At 43.9% G+C, this 23,605-nt stretch overlaps 1 protein-coding gene across 1 annotated transcript in view; it reads right to left on the bottom strand.

The window, feature by feature from the left end:
- The window catches only part of LOC135205571 (splicing factor 3B subunit 4-like), an 80,446-nt gene that overhangs the window by 34,799 nt on the left and 22,042 nt on the right, over window positions 1–23,605 (bottom strand). The window contains exon 2 of the mRNA XM_064236335.1: window positions 8,830–9,029. Coding sequence (XP_064092405.1) covers window positions 8,830–9,029 — 200 coding nt within the window. The remainder of the gene's footprint in view (window positions 1–8,829; window positions 9,030–23,605) is intronic.

Below are 23,605 nucleotides of genomic sequence, written 5' to 3'. Positions count from 1 at the left end.
TATTGTATAATAACAATATCATTTTCATACATTCAACTTTCCCTGTCAGATATATACTTAGCTGATTGGCACTTTGGCGGTGGGTAAGAGACAGCTAATTACTGATTAGACAGGTAAACAACATACGTTGTAGGTAATAAATAAATAAACCTTGGTTCCTATGTGTTTAGACGAAGGGTTGACCTCCTAGCTATTGCTAGGAGTCTGCTTCGTCTCAAGAGCCTCAGCGAGGATGTGACCTATGGCTAAGCGTTCTTGTAGATCTGTCAATGGGGTCTTTATCCCCACTTACTTGACAGAATCTATGGTTATTTGTCAAAGGGGTCCTATCCACTTACATGACAAAACACCTATGCCTACTGGCATAATTAAGGAGCACAACACCGATCCCGATCACCTGATCCTAACACGAGGGTTAGTGCTTAATTTGAAAAGAGCTATCCCCAAACTCATTTCAAATAACCCAAAGAAAATAGTATACTTATGTTAAAAATAAAATTTTTTAACTCACTAGTTTAAGGATCAGTGTCGGCTCCCTATCCCAGCAACGTATCCGTAGACACGTAACCAAGAGAGAAGGATCTCTCATAGGTCAACTTGACCTCCTTCGTGCAAAGAGAAGACAACACAGAGTTGCATCTCCCGTAAATTACAGCTAATATGTCTCTCACCGACATATTGTTATGGAAAGAACAAGAATTGTTAAAAGCTCGCACTTCAAGCGCTTTTAATTCACAGCTGTTTGAAGGAATCATCAAGTTACTTAAGAAGTGCTTTAGAGATCACACTGTTCCAAGAAGACCAGGGCTTTTCTTTGAAATTGATCTCTTCTGGATGAAGCCTAGAGCCTGGCTTGTGCCTGGCTGGCGCCTCGCGCCTGTCTGACGCCTCGCGCTTGGCTGGCGCATGTTGCTTGCCTGGCGCCTGGCGCCTGGCTAGCGCCTTGCGCCTGCCTGGAGCCTCGCGCCTGGCGCCTGGCTGACTTCTCCCCACTTGCTGGAGCTTCGAGCTTGTTAAAGAGTCTCGAGGAAACTGGCGATGCCCACATCGGACACTTTTTCCGATTTATTTGCCTCTAGCGTATCTGCGCCAGGCTGAAGGCACGCTCCTCTCCTCATCAGACAATGACAGTGTTTATTTGGACTGTCTTCCTCTGGCGTCTTTACGCCTGTTTCTGGTATTTTGGCGCCTGATTGGCGCTACATTGTCCGAAAGTCCTTAACATCCACAATCGTTTTATCAGGAGAACTGGAGAAGGGTGGAAGAAATTCTTTCACTTTGAGCTTTTGGTCTCTCCGGTAAGGGGAGGTGATTGTAATCAGCTACATCCAGTAGACCATAGGATATTTAACCGTACAAGAGATAAGAGTCTTCCTCCGAGGAGGGTCCTTCTTGAATACTTCCGTGCTCACGAGATCTCTTCTTACATGTTTGAAGGGGTGTCTCGTTGCAGAATCTTCCCTATCCTTGCCCGAAGGAAGGAAGAAGCCTGGAAGTCGAAGAGACTCCGAGCTGAAATTGGGAGTACTCCTGATTTCTAGCTCTTTATTGTATCCCTCTGAACACCTTCTGGAAGCATTTCGAGCCGTCATCGCATACAAAGACTCTGTAGGCAAACGGCCGTTCTGAAAGCTGTTTAAGAACCATTCTACTGTAGATGAAAACGTAAGTACTCTGCCTGGACAACGAAACCTCTATCTGAAACATGAATCAGGATAGGGGTTTGGCAGTTCTTTTGCTAGACATACTATGCTGGCAAGAACCCATTGTCTAGTCTCCATAGAATCTGATGCGAGATTCCAATGCTCAAAAAATTCACTTGTCTCTGGTCGTTTAGGACCCAGAGAAACAAAGAATTCCCTCATAAAAATTTCTCAAAGAAGTTTGATGAGGAGCAGTTCCATCTTGTCGGACATGGAATCTGTGGCCACAAAAAAAAAATCCCATTAGAAGTACATGATATCCTACTCGTCATATTAAGGTATATATCGTATAAGATCCCGAAGATCTTAATCCTCTGCTAGCTCCAATTCCCTTTGTATACAGATGTATAGCCTTTACTGCGTTCTTTGATAGCAAGATATACAAAGGTGATTCTTCCCTCTGAAAGGGAAGAAAAACCCGCTATGTGGTTCACAGAGGTATCGGAAGAGGACAGTTTCCTCATTCCCTCTAGCACGATCTGCAGCAATTCTATGTCTAGCCATGACTATTGTCATCTACCTTGAAAAATCTACCTTGAAAAAGGTCCATTTAATAATAGATGCTGATAGAATATCCAGACTCTCTTGGAAAAGACTTCCAAAAACATGGCTGTGAGAAGAACGTGACCTCTGTGAATCCAACCTCTCTAAAGCCAAAATGAGGCATAAAGTTATTATCCTCTCTTTCTTTGACGCCTTTTATCTTAAATTCTGTAAAGAATTTATATATTTATATTTAGGGGAAAAAAACAAAAAGACTATAGTATATTCCCCTTTCTATAAAATAAAGATGGCGTATATTGCTACCTCTCTTGGTTCGAGGAAAAGGAAGCATTCTATAAGAACCTGCCTTTCGTCTTCTACCTTGCTAAGAGATCTATGAAGAAGACTTTCCGTAGTTCTCACAACTCTTTGCAATAAATGTTAAGACATATGATAACAGTTATTTATCGTTGATCGAGAAGGTTCTCACGGACATGCAAAATCTTGCATCGAACCTCTTTTTCCAATAGGTTCTCTTTGTTAACGCGAACAGGAGCGAAAAAAGAGATTCTCAATGCTCTTTGCGATATGAGAGAGTCGTGAATTGGATGCCAAGTGATTAAATGGTTAACGAAATCAGGAACGAATCTTTTGCCGTTACCGAGCGTGCTGTCTGAGAGGCTACTGGACTCTTATGTTAATAACTCGCTAAAACGAGAAAATACTTGGCTGGTGCTCTTGGCTCATTGTGCCAGGTTGGCGCTTCAGACCGGCCGCGCTTTCTTCTAATACTCTTTATGTTATGTACCAGAACATCTGTGCCTTTATGGTACCCGACATCCTTACACATGTTAATTCCGTTTTTAGTAGGAAAAAACTCTTATATACGTAGTATATTCTATTCAGGGAAACCATTTCTGCACGAAGAGAATGTTTTCCCATTCCACTAATCCATCTTCTCTTGGAGCAATATCTGATTCTAAAAAGGTTGTGTGCGTTTTCTCGAAAGACTTGACCCTACCGTAGTCTTAAAGTGAATTCTCTACTACATCCATCTTCTCACTAAGCATGTATTCTAATAAGCCATGCTTTCGTAAGCATGAGAGCATTATATAATATAATGTTCTGCTGTGTTAGAATCCTTTAATAATGTTCCCTACGGTAAACAGCATTGAAAGGTTATAATATCTTTTTTATTGAAAGCTTCTTAGCAAAAGGCAGACAATAATTTTATTTATGTTAGCTTAACTATCCCCTCCATTCGAGACTAAGTCCATGATTGTAGGGGGAATATACGGTTACCATTCGATCCCGTTGAGAGAGAGATGCAACCAACTGGTAATGACCGAGACCTGGATGGTACTGTATTTGGCCTTACGCTTACAATGACAGCCCGGCCGTCTCGCTCGCTGCCTGGCTGCATTCATCGTGAGTTGCCAGTTACTTCATTTTAATGAAGGAAATATAATAAAATTATTCCGAGCCTAAGGAAGCTCTCAATAATGCCAATTTAAGCCAAACAACCTTTGTTAAATACCGAAGCTGAGTAGGTATTGTCGTAACAAACTTTTTAAGCGAAGTTCCTTACCAGGAAAATCCTGTAAGGATAGATAATTTCGTAGCGAACCACAAAGGCAACTATGTATGCGTATATGACTTGTCATTCAGCAGTCGTATGCAGCAAGTCTTCCTTCTACATTTCTTTCCTCTCCGATGCGGAGAGAGAATGGAAATTTTGCCCTCTCCGTTCTTTTCGTCAATAACACGAATTAGCATTAGTCGAAAGAGATCGCAATGAAAACTCTCGGATCGAAGAGAATCCCTCAAATTTTTATTCTCTTGGAGATAAGGCCGTATTCTACGCCTCTATTATCTGGAAGAGCCTCTAATCAGTGATGAGCTCGTACGAACCTTGTTTCATTTGCAAACGATTGCCACTCTTTCTGTAAATGGTTGGTTGCATTATTTTAGAAGGAGGAAGATTTTAATATCGTCTTATTAGTAATGAACTAATTTTCAATAAAAAAAAGGTCGCTAAGGTCTTTTATAAACTGAGAGACCTGCTCCCTTATTGGCTTCCAACCAATTCCGATCTATCTTCCATTTCCTGTCTATCAAGTTGGGAGAAGAATGAGCAACCGTAGGAGAGCGCCTCCTTCCGTAAGGTGAAGGTCTTTTAGCAGTACCGATTCTAACCTGACAAGGGCTAAGGCCACCTGTGCGACATCTTGAGTCCCCGCCAGGAAAAAAAAACCGATCTTGCTCTTGCCATTACTTGCATTAAGACTATCCTGAGAAGGGCGACGGCCGCCTGTGCAACAACTCCCGTCCTTATCAGGAGAAATCCTCGAATGTCTTTCACCTTACGCAGAATCAGGATCTAACTCCATATACGATGAAGATCCTGGTTTATAGCTTCAGGCGCTTAGCGCCTCATCTCAGGCGCTTTGCTCCTCGTTTCATTCGGCGCTTCAGGCTTTCAGGCGCTTTGCGCCTCATCTGAGGCGCTTCAGAAGCCTTGCGCATCGTTTCAGGCGCTCCAGCGCTTTGCACCTCATTTCAATCAAGGCGCCTCAGGCGCTTTTAGCCTTGTTTCAGGCACTTCAAGCGCTCCAGGCGCTTTTCGCCTCGTTTCAGGCGCTTCAGGCACTCCGAGCCTGTTTTCAGGAGCTTCAGGCGATTTGCGACTCCTTTGAGGAGCCTCCGACGTTTTTTCCGCCTCTCTTCAGGCTCTTCAGGCGCTTTGCGCCTCGATTCAGGCTCTTTAGGCGCTTTGAGCCTCTTTAGGCTCTTTTAGGCGCTTTGACCTCATTTCAGGCCCTCTTCAGGCGCTTTGGCGCCTCTTTCAGGCTCTTTCAGACGCTGCGCCTCGTTCCAGGCTCTTCAGGCGCCTCGAGCCTTGTTTCAGGCGCTTCATGTCCGGGAGGCTAGAAGCTTAAAAATTATATATGTATGTTTAATCATTAAACGAGATCCATAATTCATTTCGATCAACATATATTCGTTTAATAGCTAATTCGTTCTTCTCAGAATAGATATATTTTCATATAATGTACCGATGAGGAATTTGTGAAATAACTCTTTCAAACCCCATGGGATAGAGCCTCCGTCTATTTTGTACGGGGGACGAAAACAGGATAGGGCAATGCCTCTACCGCAACTGTTATCGAAAGATCTCTCTCTGAGGTTCCGATATCTACGACGAGATTATCTTGCATCTTCAATTGAATCTACGCCGTTTGAAACTTTCTTCTCCTTATCCGTCCTAATAAGGGAACACCATTACATTAGGTAACGCCTTTCCAATGGCGAACTTGGCAGTCTGGGACGTTCTACAGAACCTGCCGAGGGGACGCCTGATCGGTGGGGATTCTCTGAACCCCCCTGCGGTTGTCGACATTCCTTCTCCTCTGGGCTTGTGAGCTTGGAAGAGGTCTAGACCTGGGAGCGAGACAGAGCCGATCAGACGCACCCTCCATTGCAATGGGGGAACACTATATTCACTTCTTACCTTTTAAAAGCTTGCATTTGAGCTATCCATTTATCTTCAATTTGCATATATCAATTTGTAGTTTCTGAGGAGTAAAAAGGTGATGAGGATGCAACAAACTACTAGTACTGCTAATATCTCTAACTGCTCGTTAGCACAAACGCTATTAAAGCTTATAAGTAAGCGTATCTAGTTATATGCTTTTCTGACTTCCTAAAGTAGGAAATTAGAGTTTAATATTTCCTTAATAAAGTTGTAACCTTTATTACATATAATAATGAATAAATATTAATAATTCTCTTTATGGCAAACTAATGTGAGTGTCTACCGATGATTTCGGTAGTTTTCACTTAGTATTTTCTTCGAAATTTCGAAGCGAAATTCATTAAAAAAGTTAATAAAAGCGTATTTTGCCGAACCAAAGACCCAGTACTTCCCTGCAAAAGACAGCCCAGAAGATCGAGTGGCGATGAAACACGAAAATCACAATCAGGTAGGAACCGTAAACGTATGTTTACAGTCCAAACGATAGAGAAAAATCTGTCCTTAGAAGGTAATAGATTTCCTATTCAGCCACCCCGAGCGGCAGGCGTAGATCACCTGACCTACCTACTGTAGCGTGTGCCGCGAAATTCGAATTTCTATCGGGGACGACGGAGTCTATAGCTAAGTATATATCTGACAGGGAAGTTGAATGTATGAAAACATATTTTAAGGTAATTAAATTAACTTTATTAGGCCAAAATTAATTTCAGTTGTCACTGTAATTTGATAATACAACTGGTAATTCTTTTGTAACAGTAATTGACATAAGCACAATGTAATTACTGACGGCCACTGGTCTGTTAAACGTATGAAGACGTCATACAACGAATTCCTTATAGTATCTGACATCTAATTATATGACACAAGATACCAGTATTGACTATGTTAAATGTCCAACATAGTTGAAAAAAAAGTTTCCTTCAAGAAAATACGTCTCCTTCAAGACGACAAACCTGGCCTAAGTAAGGGAGAGTTGTTACGTTAGTTACGCTAGCCAATCAGGACAAGAATGATTCGAGAGCGTGAATGACTGGCGAGTTAGTATTTATACTACGCTAATATGATGATACATACAATACAATTAATGCTTTAGTGGACAGAATCTGATCTTCATTCTGTTCGATTACATTGATATTGAATTATACTAAGATCGGATTCTCGTTCGTTTCAATTACACCTGTACTGAATTATCCGTAGTCAGAATGCCTGAGCCTAAAGCGTTAGCCACTATAAAAATCACTCTACCGTTATGTAGTACAGCGAATACTTTCGGCTAGGTTAGGCTACTGTACATTCATACGATGTATCATCGTGAACACTAGGCTAGCCGTAGTTAATTTATTCGATTTCTCTACATAACGAATTATCGTACGTCGATATGCGTTGAACAGAGAATTAGTTGATATTAAAAATTACGCTATCGTATAAGCAGAGGAAAGTAACCTTAAAGACGAAGGATAAGTATTCAACCCTTCAGAACCCGACAGACCCGAAACCAGATCTGAACGGCCAACCATGGCCTAAAAGATTCTGACGTAAGGAACTCGAAGCAAGAAACACCCAAGAGGCTCTAAGGACACTGTCCCTCTATAAACTACTACTTATAATAGAAAACCGACCGGAAGAAGCCTGCACTTCTCTTCCTAAACACTATTTAGCCTATTATCCCTACTCGTCTGTATCGGACCTAAATTTTCATCATCCTGAGAACTTACAAAACAAATCGAGGGGAGGGGAAATCTACTGCCAACACTGCCTGCTCCGCGCCGGGGGGGCCGGCAGAACCTACCCACTCGGAGGCTTGCGGTTCTCCATTACCCCCAGCACCCGTTAGGGCTGGTTCTGGAACAGGCAGGGGGGCTGAAAAAGAACGATTAGAATTCACTATACTACTAGTACCACTATCTCTATTTTTGTTAAATTATTCGTCAGGCTAGAAATATGTTTAACATACTAGATGATAACCTGTCCACTAATTCTGGAATAACTAACTAATGTTTCGTTGTCTCCTGACCAAGACAAACATCTTTGACTAGTATTGCACTAAACCTTCCTACACGAAATAACGAAAAAGAACGTCGATCATGAATGCGGGTACTCATCCTACGCTTGAAGGACGTGCAGAGCCGATGAGCACCAACATATCCAGCTGTAGAAGGCTCGATCGTCGAACTGTAGATGAAGTAGAAGCAGAGGCGTTTGCAGTCGGCAACAACGTTATTTTAGAGCCGATGAGCACCAACATATCCAGCAGTAGAAGGCTCGATCGTCGAGGCGTTTGTAGAAGGCGATGACGTTTATTTCCTAACTTATCCATAGCGAGTACAAAGTAGCTATCCAAAGTGAAACGGGAAAATTTGTAGTTTGTAACCAAGATGCGAAAACTCTTTGAGTGGGGTCGGGCTAAATGACCAAAAGTTCGCCTGATGTGGGACTGATCCGCACAGCAAGGCGAACAAAAAACAATTGAGGAATGAGGAGACAGGCCACTGGTGGCAGGTATTTGCGGCAGCGTTGCCAACGGTAACACAGGTAACTCATTTGACTAGATTTTACCTGCAGCGTTGGTAACACTGACAGTTAAAATTACCCACTTAGTGGGTAAATATGTGGGGATATAGTTCGGGCTGGTCAGTGACCAGGGCTAATTCAGGTGTTCAGGGAGTGTATTGCAATAATAAAATTAAAACCAACATCAACCCCTGGGTATATTTACGAGCAAGTAAATAAAAAGATGTCATGTGACAGAGAGAGGCAGTACATGTCCCCTTGAAGTCAAGTACACAACTGAATCATGAGAACTTAGAATCGAGGAGCTGAGTCAGTCTAAAAGTTGCCAATTTTAAATTTATGGGCTACTGAAGTAATGGAACCTCTTTCCCACCCAATTTCTGCAAATGGATGGCGCATAATACTGATACTTACCAGGAGGTAATCCGTCCACCACTCAATGTGAGGGTATCCATCCATTAAGGGTTAAAGTTATTTTAATTCAAAGCTCAGTTAAAAAATAACCAAAATCTACAAGAAACTAAAAAAATGGTTAAAATTTTGTAATATACAGACTTCAAATATCTACCACAGCCTAATAAGTTAGTAAAAACTTACCTTTATCATGTTCATTATTTTTATTGCATAATCAGCATCTTCTTCACCCATAAATTCAACAAAACCATAACCTTGATGTTGCTGTGTAACACGATCCTTCGGCATGTGAACATTTACCACTGGACCAGCTTGAACAAAAAGTTCCCATAGAAGTCCTTCACAAACTTTGTCATCAAGACCACCAACATAGATCGTGGCATCTGTTGAATAATAACATGAAATGTTATATGTTTATGTATGGCACTTCGTGGCATAGACACAAATGTTTTAAAAAGTATAACTGCCAAGTTTCATCCAAAACTTGCCTTTTGTGCATTTTTTTGTTATCGTGGTAAGGTTACAGTACTTAAAAGTTGAATTTTCAAATAAAAAGGGTAATTTTCATGATGAAAGTTATATTTTTTTCATAATAAAATATAAATTTTCATGATAAAATGTATTACGTATTTGGATACTTACCTACTGTTAAAATTAGCTCATATCTCCACGTTGATAGGCGAGGCGGCATTCAAAACAAAAGAAAACACAATCGCTTTGCTGACCCGGAAGACTGTCTAGTTCACCTGTTCTCCACCAGGTTTGTTCGAATGTTTCAGGTTTAGTCAGAATTCTCCTTGATGGCCCACTAAATATGGGGAGGCTGGGTGGGGTCTACTTTAACAGTAGGTAAGTATCCAAATAATAAATTTTATCAAGAAAACTTATATTATTTGAGATGAATCTTACAACTGTTAAAGTTAGCTGATTCCCACATTGAAATAAAGGAAGGTGGGTAGTGCAGCTAGACAAATTCCACTCAGCCAAGGGAGCTAAGAGCTTCTTGTATGGAACTCAAAACATTCTTACCTGATCAGGAATCCTTCCTGGATAATACTGCTGCCAGGAGGTGGATTCCCTTCAGGGTGCAAGGCTCTCATGTGTGTGCAGTCAAGAGCAGCCTTGCGGAGAAAACCACTTCACTTTCATTCGGAATGAATAAAAAGTGGTGTGATGGGACCTCTGTGCCTGGGTCCGAAAGCCCCCAAAAATGACAGTCAAATACAAAGTAAATACCTATGATACAAAGGTATGCTCCTGTACAACAAATGTACCTTCTTGCTCCCCAAAAACCCACACCTGGGATTAAAATAAAGTGCCTAAAAGATTGCTCTTTCGGTTCAGGAAAAGACTTTACCCGCTATTATTAGAGGGTTAAGGGCTTTACAGTTTTCAAACGCAATTTCTACATCTTAAGATAATGAGCACCAAAAACCAATTTATAATTCCATTGAGCTGTATTAATTACATCCTCAAGAGACAAATTCTTTGAAAAACTAAAAGAAGTAGCAACTGCTCTTACACTATGTATATTTACCTTTCAATAAAGGTAAGATATCTGGGTTTAGTTTTTATGTGCTATTTTATTAAATGCTTAACAAAAAAAAGACATTGCATTCTTAGATAAAGGAGCGTTAGGTTTCTAACACTACAAAATCTACAAAATAAATGATTAACTCTGCCCCTCACAGGCTTTAATCTATCTAAATAACCGGACAGAGGAGGGCTTCTTCTTCATTCCCCACCAATGAGGTAAAATTTAGAATTCTTACCGTTCTAGGTAAAAGTTTAGCCTTGACATCATTCTTAGCCCTGAACAAGGGCATAAATGATAAAACTGCATCTCCTCTACAAAAGCCTACCTTATTGGAGAATGCTTGTAACTCACTTACTCTTTTGGCTATCGCTAGCACACCCAAAGAGCGTCTCCATGGTTAGAAACTTCAAAGAAGCAGATTCCAAAGGTTCAAACGGATCTGCAGATAAGAATTTTAGTACTACATCCAAGTTCCATGAAAGAGATTTATACTGAACTTTGGGGACTTCAATTTCAAACGATCTCAACTCCTCCTGAAGATCTGGATCATTAGAAGTATCTAATTGTACATGCCATAGCACCCTTGACAGCATGGATTTATATCCTCGAACAGCAGCTACAGAAAGCTTCTTACTATATCCAAGATATCGAAAGAACTTTATTATGTTGTTTACAGAGGTACGGGTGCTGGAAATCCCTCTAGAACGACACCAGCAGCAGTACACAACCCACTGTCTCTGATACAAGGCCAAGGTTGTTGTTCGTCTTGATTTAAGGATAGATTTCCGATACTTTAGAAAACCCTCTCCCTCAAAGGAGACGGTCGAGAGTCTCCAAGCGGTTAAGTGTAGCATGCGGAGGCTTTGGTGGAACAGCTTGGAATTCAGTTGTCTGAGTAGATCCTTCCTTAAAGGAAGGACACGAGGGAGATCCACTGAAAGAGCTAGAAGGTCCAGAAACCATTCTCTCTTGAGGCCACCACGGAGCTACTAGTGTCATTATGCAATGATTCGATTCTTGAAACTTGTTCAGTACTTTTCTTATTGTTGCAAATGGAGGAAAAGCGTATGCATCTAGGTTGGACCAATCTTGAAGAAATGCATCTACTGCCCAAGCCTGAGGGTCCTGGCATGAAGAGCAATACACTGGGAGTTTCTTGTTCATTGCTGTTGCAAATAAGTCCACATTTAGAGCTCCCCATAGACTCCACAGCGACTGGCAGACTTGTGGATGTTAAGACCATTCCATAGGTAGGACTTGTCCCTTCCTGCTCAATTGATCTGCCAAGACATTACTCTTCCCTGGTATGAACTGTGGAACCAATACTATGTTTCTGGCTTCTGCCCAAACAAACAACTTCTCCACCATCAGAAACATTGACTTTGATCCTGTTCCGCACTGGTTTCTGATGTACACCAAGGAGGTATTGTTGTCTGAAAATACTGCTATTACCTTTCCTCTGACTGTCTGTTTGCACTGAAGGAGGGACTTCAATACTGCCAACAGTTCTATATTGTTTATGTGCAACTCCCTCTCTTGCAGTGACCATACGCCGGACATCTGATGGCCAAGATTTACTGGGACTGAAATTAAATGGGAGTCTGGCAGGGACTTCCTGTCCTAAGATTCTCTCAAGTAGAGTTGAATTGGTCGCATCTTGAGCCTTGGTAAACTGACAAATCTTTCCAGAGGTGCCATGTGTCTCAATAGACAGAGCCATTGCCTTGCTGGAAGCTTCCTTAAGGGCTGACATTTTCCTAGAAGCAATAAGCAACTGTCTATCCGTTTCTCCAAAGGAAAAACCTGAAAACTGCGGGTGTCTATCCTTATCCCTAGAAAGAGAATTGTCTGAGTTGGAATCAGAGCAGACTTCTGAAAACTTATCAATATGCCCAGTGATTGAGCCAGGCAAAGTAACATCCTTGGCCCTCAGAATTCCCTTGAAAGAGTTGGCCAACATAAGCCAGTCGTCTAAATAGAGCATTATTCTCACTCCCAACATATGACACCATCCCCTTACTGGTGTTAAAATCCTCGTGAATACCTGCGGTGCTGTGCACAGGCCGAAGCAAAGAGCTCTGAATTGAAGTGTCTTCCCTGCGAAGACAAAGCGCAGGAACTTGTGAGACTGAGGATTTATCGGAATGTGGAAATAAGCGTCTTGCAACTTCACCAACATCATCCAGTCGTTCTTCTGTACTGCCGCTAGTACTGTGCTGGGTGATTCCATGGTGAATGGGGTTAGACGAATGAACGTGTCGAGTCTCAACACATCCAGTACTGGATGCCACCCTCCAGACGCTTTGGGAACCAGAAAAAGACGGTTGTAAAACCCAGGAGAGTTTCCTGACACCTGCTCTATCGCTTTCTTCTCTAGTAATGATACCACCTCTTTCTGAAGTACAAGAAATTTTCCCTGCTGTTGACGACAAGCTGGAAGAGCAATTGGAGACGACAACAGGTGAAGAAGAAAGAAAAGGAATTTTGAAACCTTCCTTCAGTACCTCCATCACCCAAGGTTCTCATCCTAAGTCTCTCCAAACATGCCAAAAGATCTGCAGTCGACCTCCTACTGGAACCTGAGGGCATAAAGATTCATTTATTTCTGAAACACTTAGCGGTTTAGTTTTTATTGGAGACTGGGAAGGACCTACGAAAGGGCTTAGTAGCTAAAGACTGTTCATGAGATGAGGAAGGACGAATTTTCACTGGAGGGCCAGAAGGCAAAGAAGGAGCAGGTCTTTTATTCCCCGCTTTACAAGATTGTCTGATAAATTCCCTATTTTCCTGTACAGAAATATCCTCCCTTATTGCCTTAAATAGAGATGGATTCAGAAGGCAGTCCACAGGAGAACCCAAAACTGCAGCCATCTTCTGAGAAGGAGAGATCTTGGTCGAAAGATAAGAGCACAATTGTTCTCTTTTCTTCAAGATCAAATTAGTGAAAGCATGAGAACATTCGCGTGCCCTGTCTGAAATAGTCTTATCCAGGCAAGACAAAAATTCTAGACTCTCCCCAAGTTTGGATACCCGCTGGCGTCAGAAAGTCTTTAAATTGACGCAGAGAAGCGGCAATAGTACTTAGCGAAAGTTCCGCAAAAGACAAAACCTTAATACTTCTAAACAAAGACTAGGACAAAGTCTCTGCCTCTGTATTAGACCAAAGCACCTTACCAGTCTCAAGAGTGCGTCTTTTCATAGGATCAAGACACTCGAGTAAATCAGCATGGTCAACCGAGGACAGTTTCAGCGCCGGTAATGAGCCTGTGTCGTAATAACTGATTCTACGCAATTTCAAAAACCCCAGAATACTAGAGCTGGCAGACTTACCAGAAGCTCCTCTAATTGAAGGCGAAAGCTTAGGTTTCTTCAAAGACTTAATGGTAGTTGAAATTCTGGAAGACAATAACGACCTAGTATCTACATAATCTCTTTCCTCCACCAAATGAGGATAAAGAGAAGTGCAACACTCCAGTAAGCACCGAAAGACCAAAGGAGACTCTTCCGACTCTGGCTCTTCTTCCACCAGTTGCGGATTCAAGACGACAGCATCCGACTCCTCGCAACGAAAATTGGGTTCGATAGGCGAAGAGCCTCAGGGAGTAGTCTGCAGTTGTTGATGGTGATAGCAGGAGCTCAAGACCTTTACTCTCCATTCAAAGTAAGTATTTTCTCCAAAGTTAGAAATTAAGGCCATATTTTAAGATTTAAACAGAGGGTAATGAAAAGTGTGGCCAACGCACTGCACACTACCTCAAAACGCTTTCAAAATTTTTACTTACGATTAAAAAAGTTTAGAAGTTGACGCCATCTCGATGTTTGCGGAGTCGCTTGTGTCAACAAACTTCCCATTTCCTGTGCTAAATCCGGACACCACTTGTACCCATAGACGCTGGGGCACTTTCATCACAACAATCGTTAACCCGACCTCTAACCAGTACTTATCTAAGGGAACTACGGCATTCTTTGCGGCGTTTTGCACTCTTCAATTGTTTATCGGTGTTGTCAATTGGATGCGTTTACCCTCCAAACTGGGTATAAGACTTACACAAAACCGGGGAAATAAGTGAAATTAGCGTATCTATTTGTAGTATATATAAATATTACAGCAATTTATCATTACTGAATTACTATGACAACTAGAACTCATGGAAACAGTTTGTAAATGCATCGGCATATGTGTGAAGCTCCACTAGATTGGCAACGATGTGTCCTTTTGCCGTTGTCTGCTCGTACTTCAGAAATATCTGTAATTTTTTGGCGTCAATTTGGTTGCAAAAAAAGGGATAATAGACATGAATTAAATAAACATTTTGAAGAAACAAAGTAGAGTTAAACTAAATAATGAGAAAGTAAACAATTATGGGAATAAAGCTTTGCACCTCATAAACAGCGTCGTCGTCTGCTGCTCGTAACTGTGTTTGCGGAGTGAATGCTTAGGAACCAAGAACAGCAACATGGTTCAAGTGCAATTTGGAGTGAATTAAGACCAAATTATATATAATTACAATCAAATAAGCACTGTGGAGTTTCAGTTGTGATGGCAGTAAGGATAAAACCACCGATTACAAGGTAAAAATGAATTAGTTCAAACCATGGCCCGGGGAATAAAAGTTTCATACTTTCAGTAATATAGGCAACAAAATGTTGTTTTATTGTGCTGATTACAACTACAATCTTGAGTAAGATCAATAAACATGTTATTGTTATTATACAATTAAGTTTGTTCATATTACCTGGCAGATATATATATAGCTGTATTTTTCTGACGTCCGACAGAAATTTCAAAAACTCGCGGCACACGCAGTGGGCGCGGCCAGGGGTGGTAGTACCCATTCCCGCCGCTGTGGAGGCGGATATCAGGAACATTCCCATTTTCTATTCATATTTTTTATTAATGCCTCTGTCTCCTGAGGGGAGGAGGGCGGGCACTTTAATTATATATATCTGCCAGGTAAGTATGAACAAACTTAATTGTATAATAACAATAACATTTTGTTCATGCCACTTACCTGACAGATATATATATAGCTGAATCCCACCCCCTTCGGATGGTGGGAAGAGACAGAATAGGATTTTTTTTTGGGAAACTTAAATTAGTAGATGATATACATCTTGGTTCCTTACCTGTTTGCAAAGTAGACTATGTGATTCCTGTCACGTAAGGCTGCTTTTGCTTAAACACAGAGTTGCCAGCCAGGTGGAGACCTGTAGTGCTGGTGCGCTCTGGATGATCTGTCAACGGGTGCGAGACCTCAGCGTGACAAGATCATCGAGGCCATACAAATGAGGGCAACGAAGCAACTGACCACCACCTGACCAACTATACACAAAAACCCCTTAAAACTAACTAAAGGATGGGAGATCTTCACATAAGACTCACCACAACCTAAAAACACAACAAACCTAACTTAAAACCTAAACTAAGGAAATAGGGAAAGAGCTACTTCCGCCGGACCCCAATACTGTGTCCGCAGAAACGTATGGCCCAGTGCATTACAATCGTCATAGATCGTTCTCACATCCCTTAGGTAATGTGAAGGCGAAGACGGAGTTGCTCCTCCACAAAAGGTGCAATCAAGGATGTCCTTGATTGACATGTTCTTTTGGAAGGCAAGAGAGGTAGCGACGGCTCGTACTTCGTGCGCTTTTACTCGGAAGAGGCTCAAATCAGTCTTCTGGAAAGATGAATGAGCCTCCCGAATGGTGTCCCTTAGAAAGAAAGCCACAGCATTCTTCGATAAATAAAGGTAACTCTGGCCTCTTCACAGAGCACCGAGTTACCTGAGGGACCTCTTACCTCTTTAGTTCTATGCACGTAGAACTTGAGAGCCCTGACCGGGACACAGGACTCTCTCTGGTTCTTGGCCCACCAGACTGACATACCCTTGATCTCGAAAGTCTTCGGCCAAGGGTTCGAAGGATTTTCATTCTTCGCCAAGAAAGATGGGTTCAACGAGCAGAGCATTGTCCCCTTTGAATCCCATTAACTTGCTAAACGCTTGAATTTTCACTAACTCTCTTAGCCGTCGCAAGAGAAGTTAGGAAAAGAGCCTTCCTTGTCAGGTTTCGAAGAGACGCTGTCTGAAGCGGTTCGAAAGTGCTAGACCATAAAGGAATTTCAGGACTACATCCAGATTCCATGATGGAGGTCTCATTTGAGGAACCTTCGAGGTCTCGAAAGACTTCAAAAGGTCATGAATATCCTTGTTGTCAGACAGGTCTAGGCCTCTGTGCCTAAAAAACCGCTGACAACATGCTTTTATATCCCTTGATGGTAGGGACCACTAATTTCTGCACATTTCTGAGAAATAGCAGAAAATCAGCTATCTGGTTCACAGAGGTCGAGGAAGAGGAAACTCCTCCTTTTTACACCATGCCCTGAAGGAAGCCCACTTCGACTGGTAAACAGCTCTTGTGGAAGCACGTCTCGCATGTGCAATTGCTCTCGCAGCTGCTTTCGAAACTTTTCGATAGTCTGAACGCAGTCAGACTCAGAGCGGAGAGGTTTTGGTGAAACCTTTCGAAGTGAGGCTGTTTGAGTAGATCTTTCCTCCAGGGCAATGTCCTTGGAAAGTCTACAAGGAAAGACATGACCTCTGTGAACCATTCTCTCGCTGGCCACATCGGAGCGATCAGGGTTAACCTTGTCCCTTCCGAGGCCGCAAACTTCCTCATGACTTCCCCCAGAATCTTGAATGGTGGGAAGGCGTATAAGTCTAGGCCCGTCCAATTCCAAAGCAAAGCGTCTACCGCGATTGCTTCTGGATCCAGGACCGGGGAGCAGTAAAGAGGAAGTCTCTTGTTCCTTGACGTTGCGAATAAGTCGACCAGTGGACGTCCCCACAGCGTCCACAGGTCTCGACAAACGTCCTCGTGCAAGGTCCATTCCGTCGGAAGGACTTGGTCTCGACGACTGAGAAGGTCTGCCCTGACGTTTTGCACTCCTGCAATGAATCTCGTCAGGATAGTCACCTTCTTTCTTTTTGCCCCACAGCAGAATCTCTCTCGCTAGGGAGTACAACGTTCTGGAGTGTGTTCCTCCCTGGTTTTTTAAATAAGCGAGTGCTGTGGTATTGTCCGAGTTTATCTGAACAATCTTGTTTTCCAAACTCTTTTTCGAACGAACTGCAGGGACAGAAAAATACTTGCTGGCCAGTTTCTTTGACATTTATATGCCAGGCTACCTGTTCCCCTCTCCAGGAGCCTGACACTCCCTTCCCCCCTAGTGTGCTCCCCATCCTGTGATGGAAGCGTCTGAAAACAACACTAGGTCGGGGCTCAAAAGACTTAGGGACACGCCCTCTTGAAGCTTCTGAGGGTCCAACCACCATCTTAGGTGGTTCTTGATTGGAATCGATATTCTCAATACTGCATTGAGATCGTCTTTGGCCTTCCACTCGTCTGCCAAGAAGAATTGGAGAGGCCTGATGTGGCAGTCCTTCCCAAGGAAACAAACCTTTCCAGCGAGGAAATGGTCCCCAGCAGGACTCATCCATTCCTCGACGAGCAAGTCTCTTTCCTTAGAAAAGCTGAGATCTTTTCTAAGCCTAGCCGCTGACGTTCCTGGGACGGAAACGCTCGAAAAGCCACTGAATCCATCTGAATCCCCAGATACACGATGGACTGTGGTTGGGGTCAGATGCGACTTTCGAGGTTGACCAGAAGTCCCAGGGACTTCGCTAAGGCTAACGTGAACTGCAAGTCCTTCAGACACTTCTCTCTCGACGACGCTCTGATGAGCCAGTCGTCGAGGTATAGGGAAACTCTTATTCCCGAAGAGTGTAGCCACCTCGCTACGTTCTTCATCACCACTGTGAACACCATCGGAGCCGTGGTCAGTCCGAAGCACATAGCTCTGAACTGCCATACTTTGTTGTTCAAGACAAATCTTAGATACTTTCTTGAAAGAGGGTGGATCGGGATGTGGAAGTACGCGTCCTGCAAGTCTAAGGATACCATCCAGGTCGCCCGGTCTCAACGCTCCCAGAACAGAATGAGGCGTCTCCATCGTGAATTTGATCTTTTCCACGAAAAGATTGAGCCTGCTTACATCTAGAACTGGACGCCAACCTGACGACTGCTTTGGTACTAGGAAAGATTCTGGAGACCCCAGGTCCGCGGACTTGTTACCACCGCTCTTTTGTCGATCATCTGCTGAAGGAGATCGAACAAGACTTTCTTCTTTTCTCCTTGGTAGGATGGAGAAAGGTCTCTGGGAGTCGTAGAAAGAGGAGGAAGATCTAAAAAGGGGATCTTGTACCCCTGCTCCACGATCTTGAGGACCAAGAGTCCGTGTCTCTCTCTCTCCACGCTCCCGCAAAATACTTCAGTCTGGCTCCGACTGGTGTCTGAAGGACATGCTTTTCACTTGGAAGGCTTTGGCTTAAAGGAAGCTCTTCTCGTGAAAACCCTCTCCCTCGAGGAGCTGCTCTCGAGGGGGGGAGCCCCACGAAAGGCTTTACTTTCTTCGCGGACGAACTGCAGCCGAAGAGGGTTGAAGGTACGGCTGACCGTCTTGTAGACTGGGCCAAAAGGTCCTGAGTAGCCTTCTCTTGTAAGCTGTTCGTCAGGTCCTTTACCAAGTCTGGGGAAGAGATGGTTCGAAAGAGGCGAAACAACAAATCCGCTTTCTGAGCTGGCGTCACCGAACGAGCTGTGAAGTTGCACAGCAAAGCTCTCTTTTTAATAAAGCTGTTCCAAAGTGAGATACGAGCTCCTCCGAACCATCCCTGACGGCTTTGTCCATACATGCTAACACGCTGGACAGCTCCCCCAGACTAAGAGATTCTGGGCTTCTCGCTTGCATATCCAGAACTCCCAAACACCAGTCAAGGAAGTTGAAGACTTCCAGCGTCCTGAGCAGACCCTTCAAATGATGGTCAGTCTCCGACGCGGTCCAAGTTCCTTGGCCAGAGGGTAAAAGCGACCTCCTCTGCAATCCACAAGGCTGGAGAAATCTCCCTGAGCCGAAGAAGGGATACGAACTCCCACTTCATCTTTGGTTCTATACCAAATGCCCCCCCCCCTTTTCCACTAAGTCTAGTTGGAGGCAAGGCGAAGGTCGTCTTACCTTGGTCTCTCCTTCGTATCATCCAATCCTGGAGCTTTTTAAAAGCACGTTTCGTTGATAGAGAAGTTTTCATCTCTACAACTCCGGGTATTTTTAACCAGTTTTCGATGAAGAAAACTGTGAAGGAGAGACTTGGGAGCTGCGGGCTGAAATTTGTCCTCAAAAGAAGAACGCAAGAGTCGTACGAGGACTTTATAGTCCGAGATAGAAGGGGCTGTAGCAGGTTCCTCTTCACCCGATTCAGCCGAACTACTTAGTTCTCCTTCTTCTCTAAACGGAAGAGGAGACCGTCTGTCAGGAGAAGGCGTCCTAATGGCGGGTCTTGGCATGATCAAAGGACCCCTATCCTTGCTAGATGCAGCCTTATTACGGCTGTCTTCTTTATGACGCTTACTGCTCGTTGAAGGTAGAGCGTCCTGAGGAGGACGAGCGTCCTCAGCGCCTTCCGCAGCAGTCTCACCTGCTCGAGAAGCGTCCTTACATTTCTTCGCTGGCATACGTGCCTGTGCACGTAAATGGAATTTTTATTCTAAAATTAATATTAATAATACTTACCTGTATATTTATCTAGCCCTAAATCCCCAAAAAAACAAAAACCGCACCAAATTTACCACATTGGCAACCCTGTTACCTCCTATTCTGTCCGCCCCAGTTGGCAACACTGTCGTTGACAGATACGAAAAACCTTCCCTCAAATCAGTTGTGATAGGCAAGATCGTGGGTAGGATGGGTGGGACTAGATAAATTATACAGGTAAGTATTATTAATATTAATTTTAGAATAAAAATTCCATATTAATAAACATTACCTTAATATAATTTATCTAGGCGATTAACACATTGAAAAGGAGGAGGGAATCTGAATACAATTTCCCCTTCGGACAGAATAGGAGAAAACAAACAAAGAAATATATATCATAGGCAGTCAAAACTCAACCCAAGGTCAAAGATACTAACACTCAAAGTCTCCTACCATAATGCCACCAACTGCGGTAGCACAGGACAAGGAGTAAGTGCATAGGTCAGTCCGTCTGTACTAAAGTCAGCAGTGCCCGACCAGGTGACCAGTCAGACGAATTGCGGACAGCAAGCTGCACCCTGAAGACTATCAAGCACTATTCTTTCCCTAAAGGATGAGTGTCTGGACTGTCTGGGCGATTCAAAGCTAAGCAAACCTTGGGGGTGTATCAACGCAACCCGAAGTCGCCAGCAACGAATCGGCTCATGAGCAACGCCTAACTCGAGCTTTCTGGTGCCAAGAGAAAGGAGCGCGGAGCAAAAAGGCGATTCAGTCCCGAAGGACGAATGCCTGACAGTCCAACCTGGTCTCGTGTTACACGATCATGGGGGCGGGGGGGTGTATCAACGCAACCGACTTCGTCAACAAGAAACTCAGGGCTACTAAATGTCGCCTGATCTCACACGAGTGTCTGACTCCGAGAAGACAGGTGAGACAAAAAGTAGATGGTGAGCGAGTCACCAGATGACAGCAGACGATCCATCGACTAATTCCCTGTCCAGGACAGTGGGAAGAAGCAGGAGTCGTCAGGACAAGCGAACCAGTGGCTAGTCCTAGGTCAGCATCGACTCTGGGAGAAGCGTAGTCGCCAGTGCCGACAACCCAGTGGCTGGAACCATTTCACACTGAAAATGGAAGCAGCATGAGTTGCCAAGCAGTCAGTCCTTGTCATCAAAAACACCTAAATACCAAACTGCCTAATTCCCATTATAACTACTGTCAAAAACTGCCATGGGTTATAATACAAAAACAAAAAATATATACAACAAAATAAAAATTAATGAATAATATACAGGTAGCAACCAAACGTAAAACAGGAAGACTACCTAATTCTCCTGTCTGACGACCTGTCCTGCCATCACCAACGGGCCCAAGAACGAAGGTCGCCTAGAACTACTAGAAATATCCCTCAAGTAAAAAGAGGCAAAAACAGAATTAGAACACCAAGTCGCCGCCTCAAGCACCTTGGCGACTGAGACGTTTCTTCATAAAAAGCTACTGATGTAGCAACTGCTCTAATCTGTGAGCTCTCGGCGTCTGGTCTTCCCCAGCAGCCGAACCACCAGTTTTAACGATCAGATCTCTAAGAAAAAAGGATACACCATTCTTTGAAATAGGTCTCTTGACATTTCGGGGTGAAACAACAGATGACGGGGACGACCCTGAATGTCCTTCGTGCGGCGTAAATAACAGACAAAGAACTAATTCCTCATTTAAATTACCAAGCAAAGTCGACCAGCGACTTCAGTACGAAAGACCTGGGAATGGGATTATCAGACGATTCAGTCTTTGCGACAAATTCAGGAAGGTATGACAAAATCATGTCTTGTCCAGATCTCGGCAACCAGAAAGAGAGTGCTTGCAGTTCAACCCACCCTCTTGGCTGTAGCCAGTGAGACAAGGAAGAGTGTCTTAGAAGAGAGGTCCCTAAATTTGGCAGAATTCAGAGGCTCAAACGGAGGGAACCTTAAGGCTTAGAAGGACTTTGTTAACGTCCCATGTCGGAGGCGACACTGCGGCCTGGGTCGAGATAGGAGGGAAAAAGATCGAAGTAAATCTCTAATGACATAAGATGAAGAGATCTCAGGAAGCCTTGCCTTAAAAACATAGGAAAGCATAGACCTATAACCCTTAATGCACGAAGGTGACAGGGCCCTGTCATGATGTAAATGAACTAAAAACTCCGCTACTTTCGGTAAGGAAGGTCTAAAATTGAATGTCCTTGAGACTTACAGCAACGTCTGTAAAACCGACCATTTAGCCTGATAATTTACTCTGGTTGATTGCCGCCTGGCAAGAGCCAACTGTCGCGCCACTCTGGAGGAGAACCCTCGTGCTTGGAGAACCTCCTGACAGTCTCCAGGCATGAAGATGAAGCATGTGGAGCCTCTGATGGAACCGATGAAAGTGGGGTGTTTGAGAAGATCTGGTCTCTCTGGCAGGCGAATGGGGGGTTCCACCAGTGCTTCCAGAAGGTCGGGAACCACTCCTTCTGTGGCCAGAAGGGGGCGATCAAGGTGAGATCCAGACGCTTGGTTGCCCTCACTTTGTTGAGGACTGACCTCACCAGAGAGAACGGAGGAAAAGCATAGGCTTGAAGTCCCTCCCAGTCCTGCAAAAGAGAGTCTGTCCCGGCACTCTGAGGAGTCTGGTAAGGGGCGAAGAATATCTGGCACCGAAAATTCAGTGGGGTGGCAAACAGATCGACTGTGACAGGCCATTTCTTTCTTCCTGAGGCTGTCGAAGACTTCCTGGCAAAGTGTCCACTCCGACCCTTGAACTTCGTTCGGTCTCGACAAGGCGTCTGCTAAAAGACTTGTGATGGCCCAGGATTAAACTGAGGGACCAACGTAATCCCCCTGTCCTTCTGCCCAACACAAGGATTGATCGGCTTCTTGAGTGAGAAGATCCGACTGTGTGCCGCCTTGGTTTCTCAAGTACAAGACTGCTGTGGTGTTGTCGACAAAGATCGCGACAACCGACTCCAACAGTTGTTCCGGAAATGAAAGAAGGCCTAGGTACACTGCCCTCATTCCCCTCCAATTTATTGACATGCTCCTCTCCTCCTCTAACCTAAAGGCCCGAAGCGCTTCGGAGCCCAGGTGTGCGCCCCAACCTTGATCTGAGGCGTCTGACCAAAACATTAGGTCCGGAGGAACCGAAGAAGAGATGTCCCTGACTTGAGGCGGTGAACTTGCATCCACCAACGGAGATCCTTCTGACATTGTGGAGAAGAGGCGACTATCGTGTCCTCGGACACGAAATCCCATGACTGGCGAAGTGTCGACTGAAGGGACCTCATTCTGAGACGACCTCCGGGAACCGAGTTGGATGAGGGATGACAAATGGCCCAGGAGAGACCTCCAAAAGAGAAACTGGCTGCGTTACGGAGGACAAAAATTCTTCGATCAGACTCAGAAGCTTGTCTATCCGTTTCTGAGCGGGAGAAACCCTCAAAATCTGGGAATTCAAAACAATCCCCAGATAAGTCATGATCTGGCAAGGGATTAGATTGGACTTGTCGAAGTTGACACGAATGCCCAACTCGACACACGAGACAGAACTATCTCCCTCGACCGAGACATTTCTCTAGAGATTCGGCCTGGACTAGCCAATCGTCCAGATACCGAAGCATCCTTACGTTTAACTGATGCAGAATAGCTGAAACAGGAGCCATCACCCGAGAAAAGACCTGTGGAGCAGTGTGAGGCTGAAACAAAGGGTCTTGAACTGGAAAACTCCCGAGTCCATGAAAAACCGTAGGTAAGGTCTGCTTCTTGGATGGATGGGATTTGCAGATAAGCATCCTGCAGATCGATGGAAATCATCCA

Source organism: Macrobrachium nipponense, chromosome 24 (assembly GCF_015104395.2).
Source record: "Macrobrachium nipponense isolate FS-2020 chromosome 24, ASM1510439v2, whole genome shotgun sequence".
Lineage (NCBI taxonomy): Eukaryota > Metazoa > Arthropoda > Malacostraca > Decapoda > Palaemonidae > Macrobrachium > Macrobrachium nipponense.
Note: the sequence above shows the minus strand (reverse complement) of the source record. Positions and strands in the feature narration are given on the sequence as shown.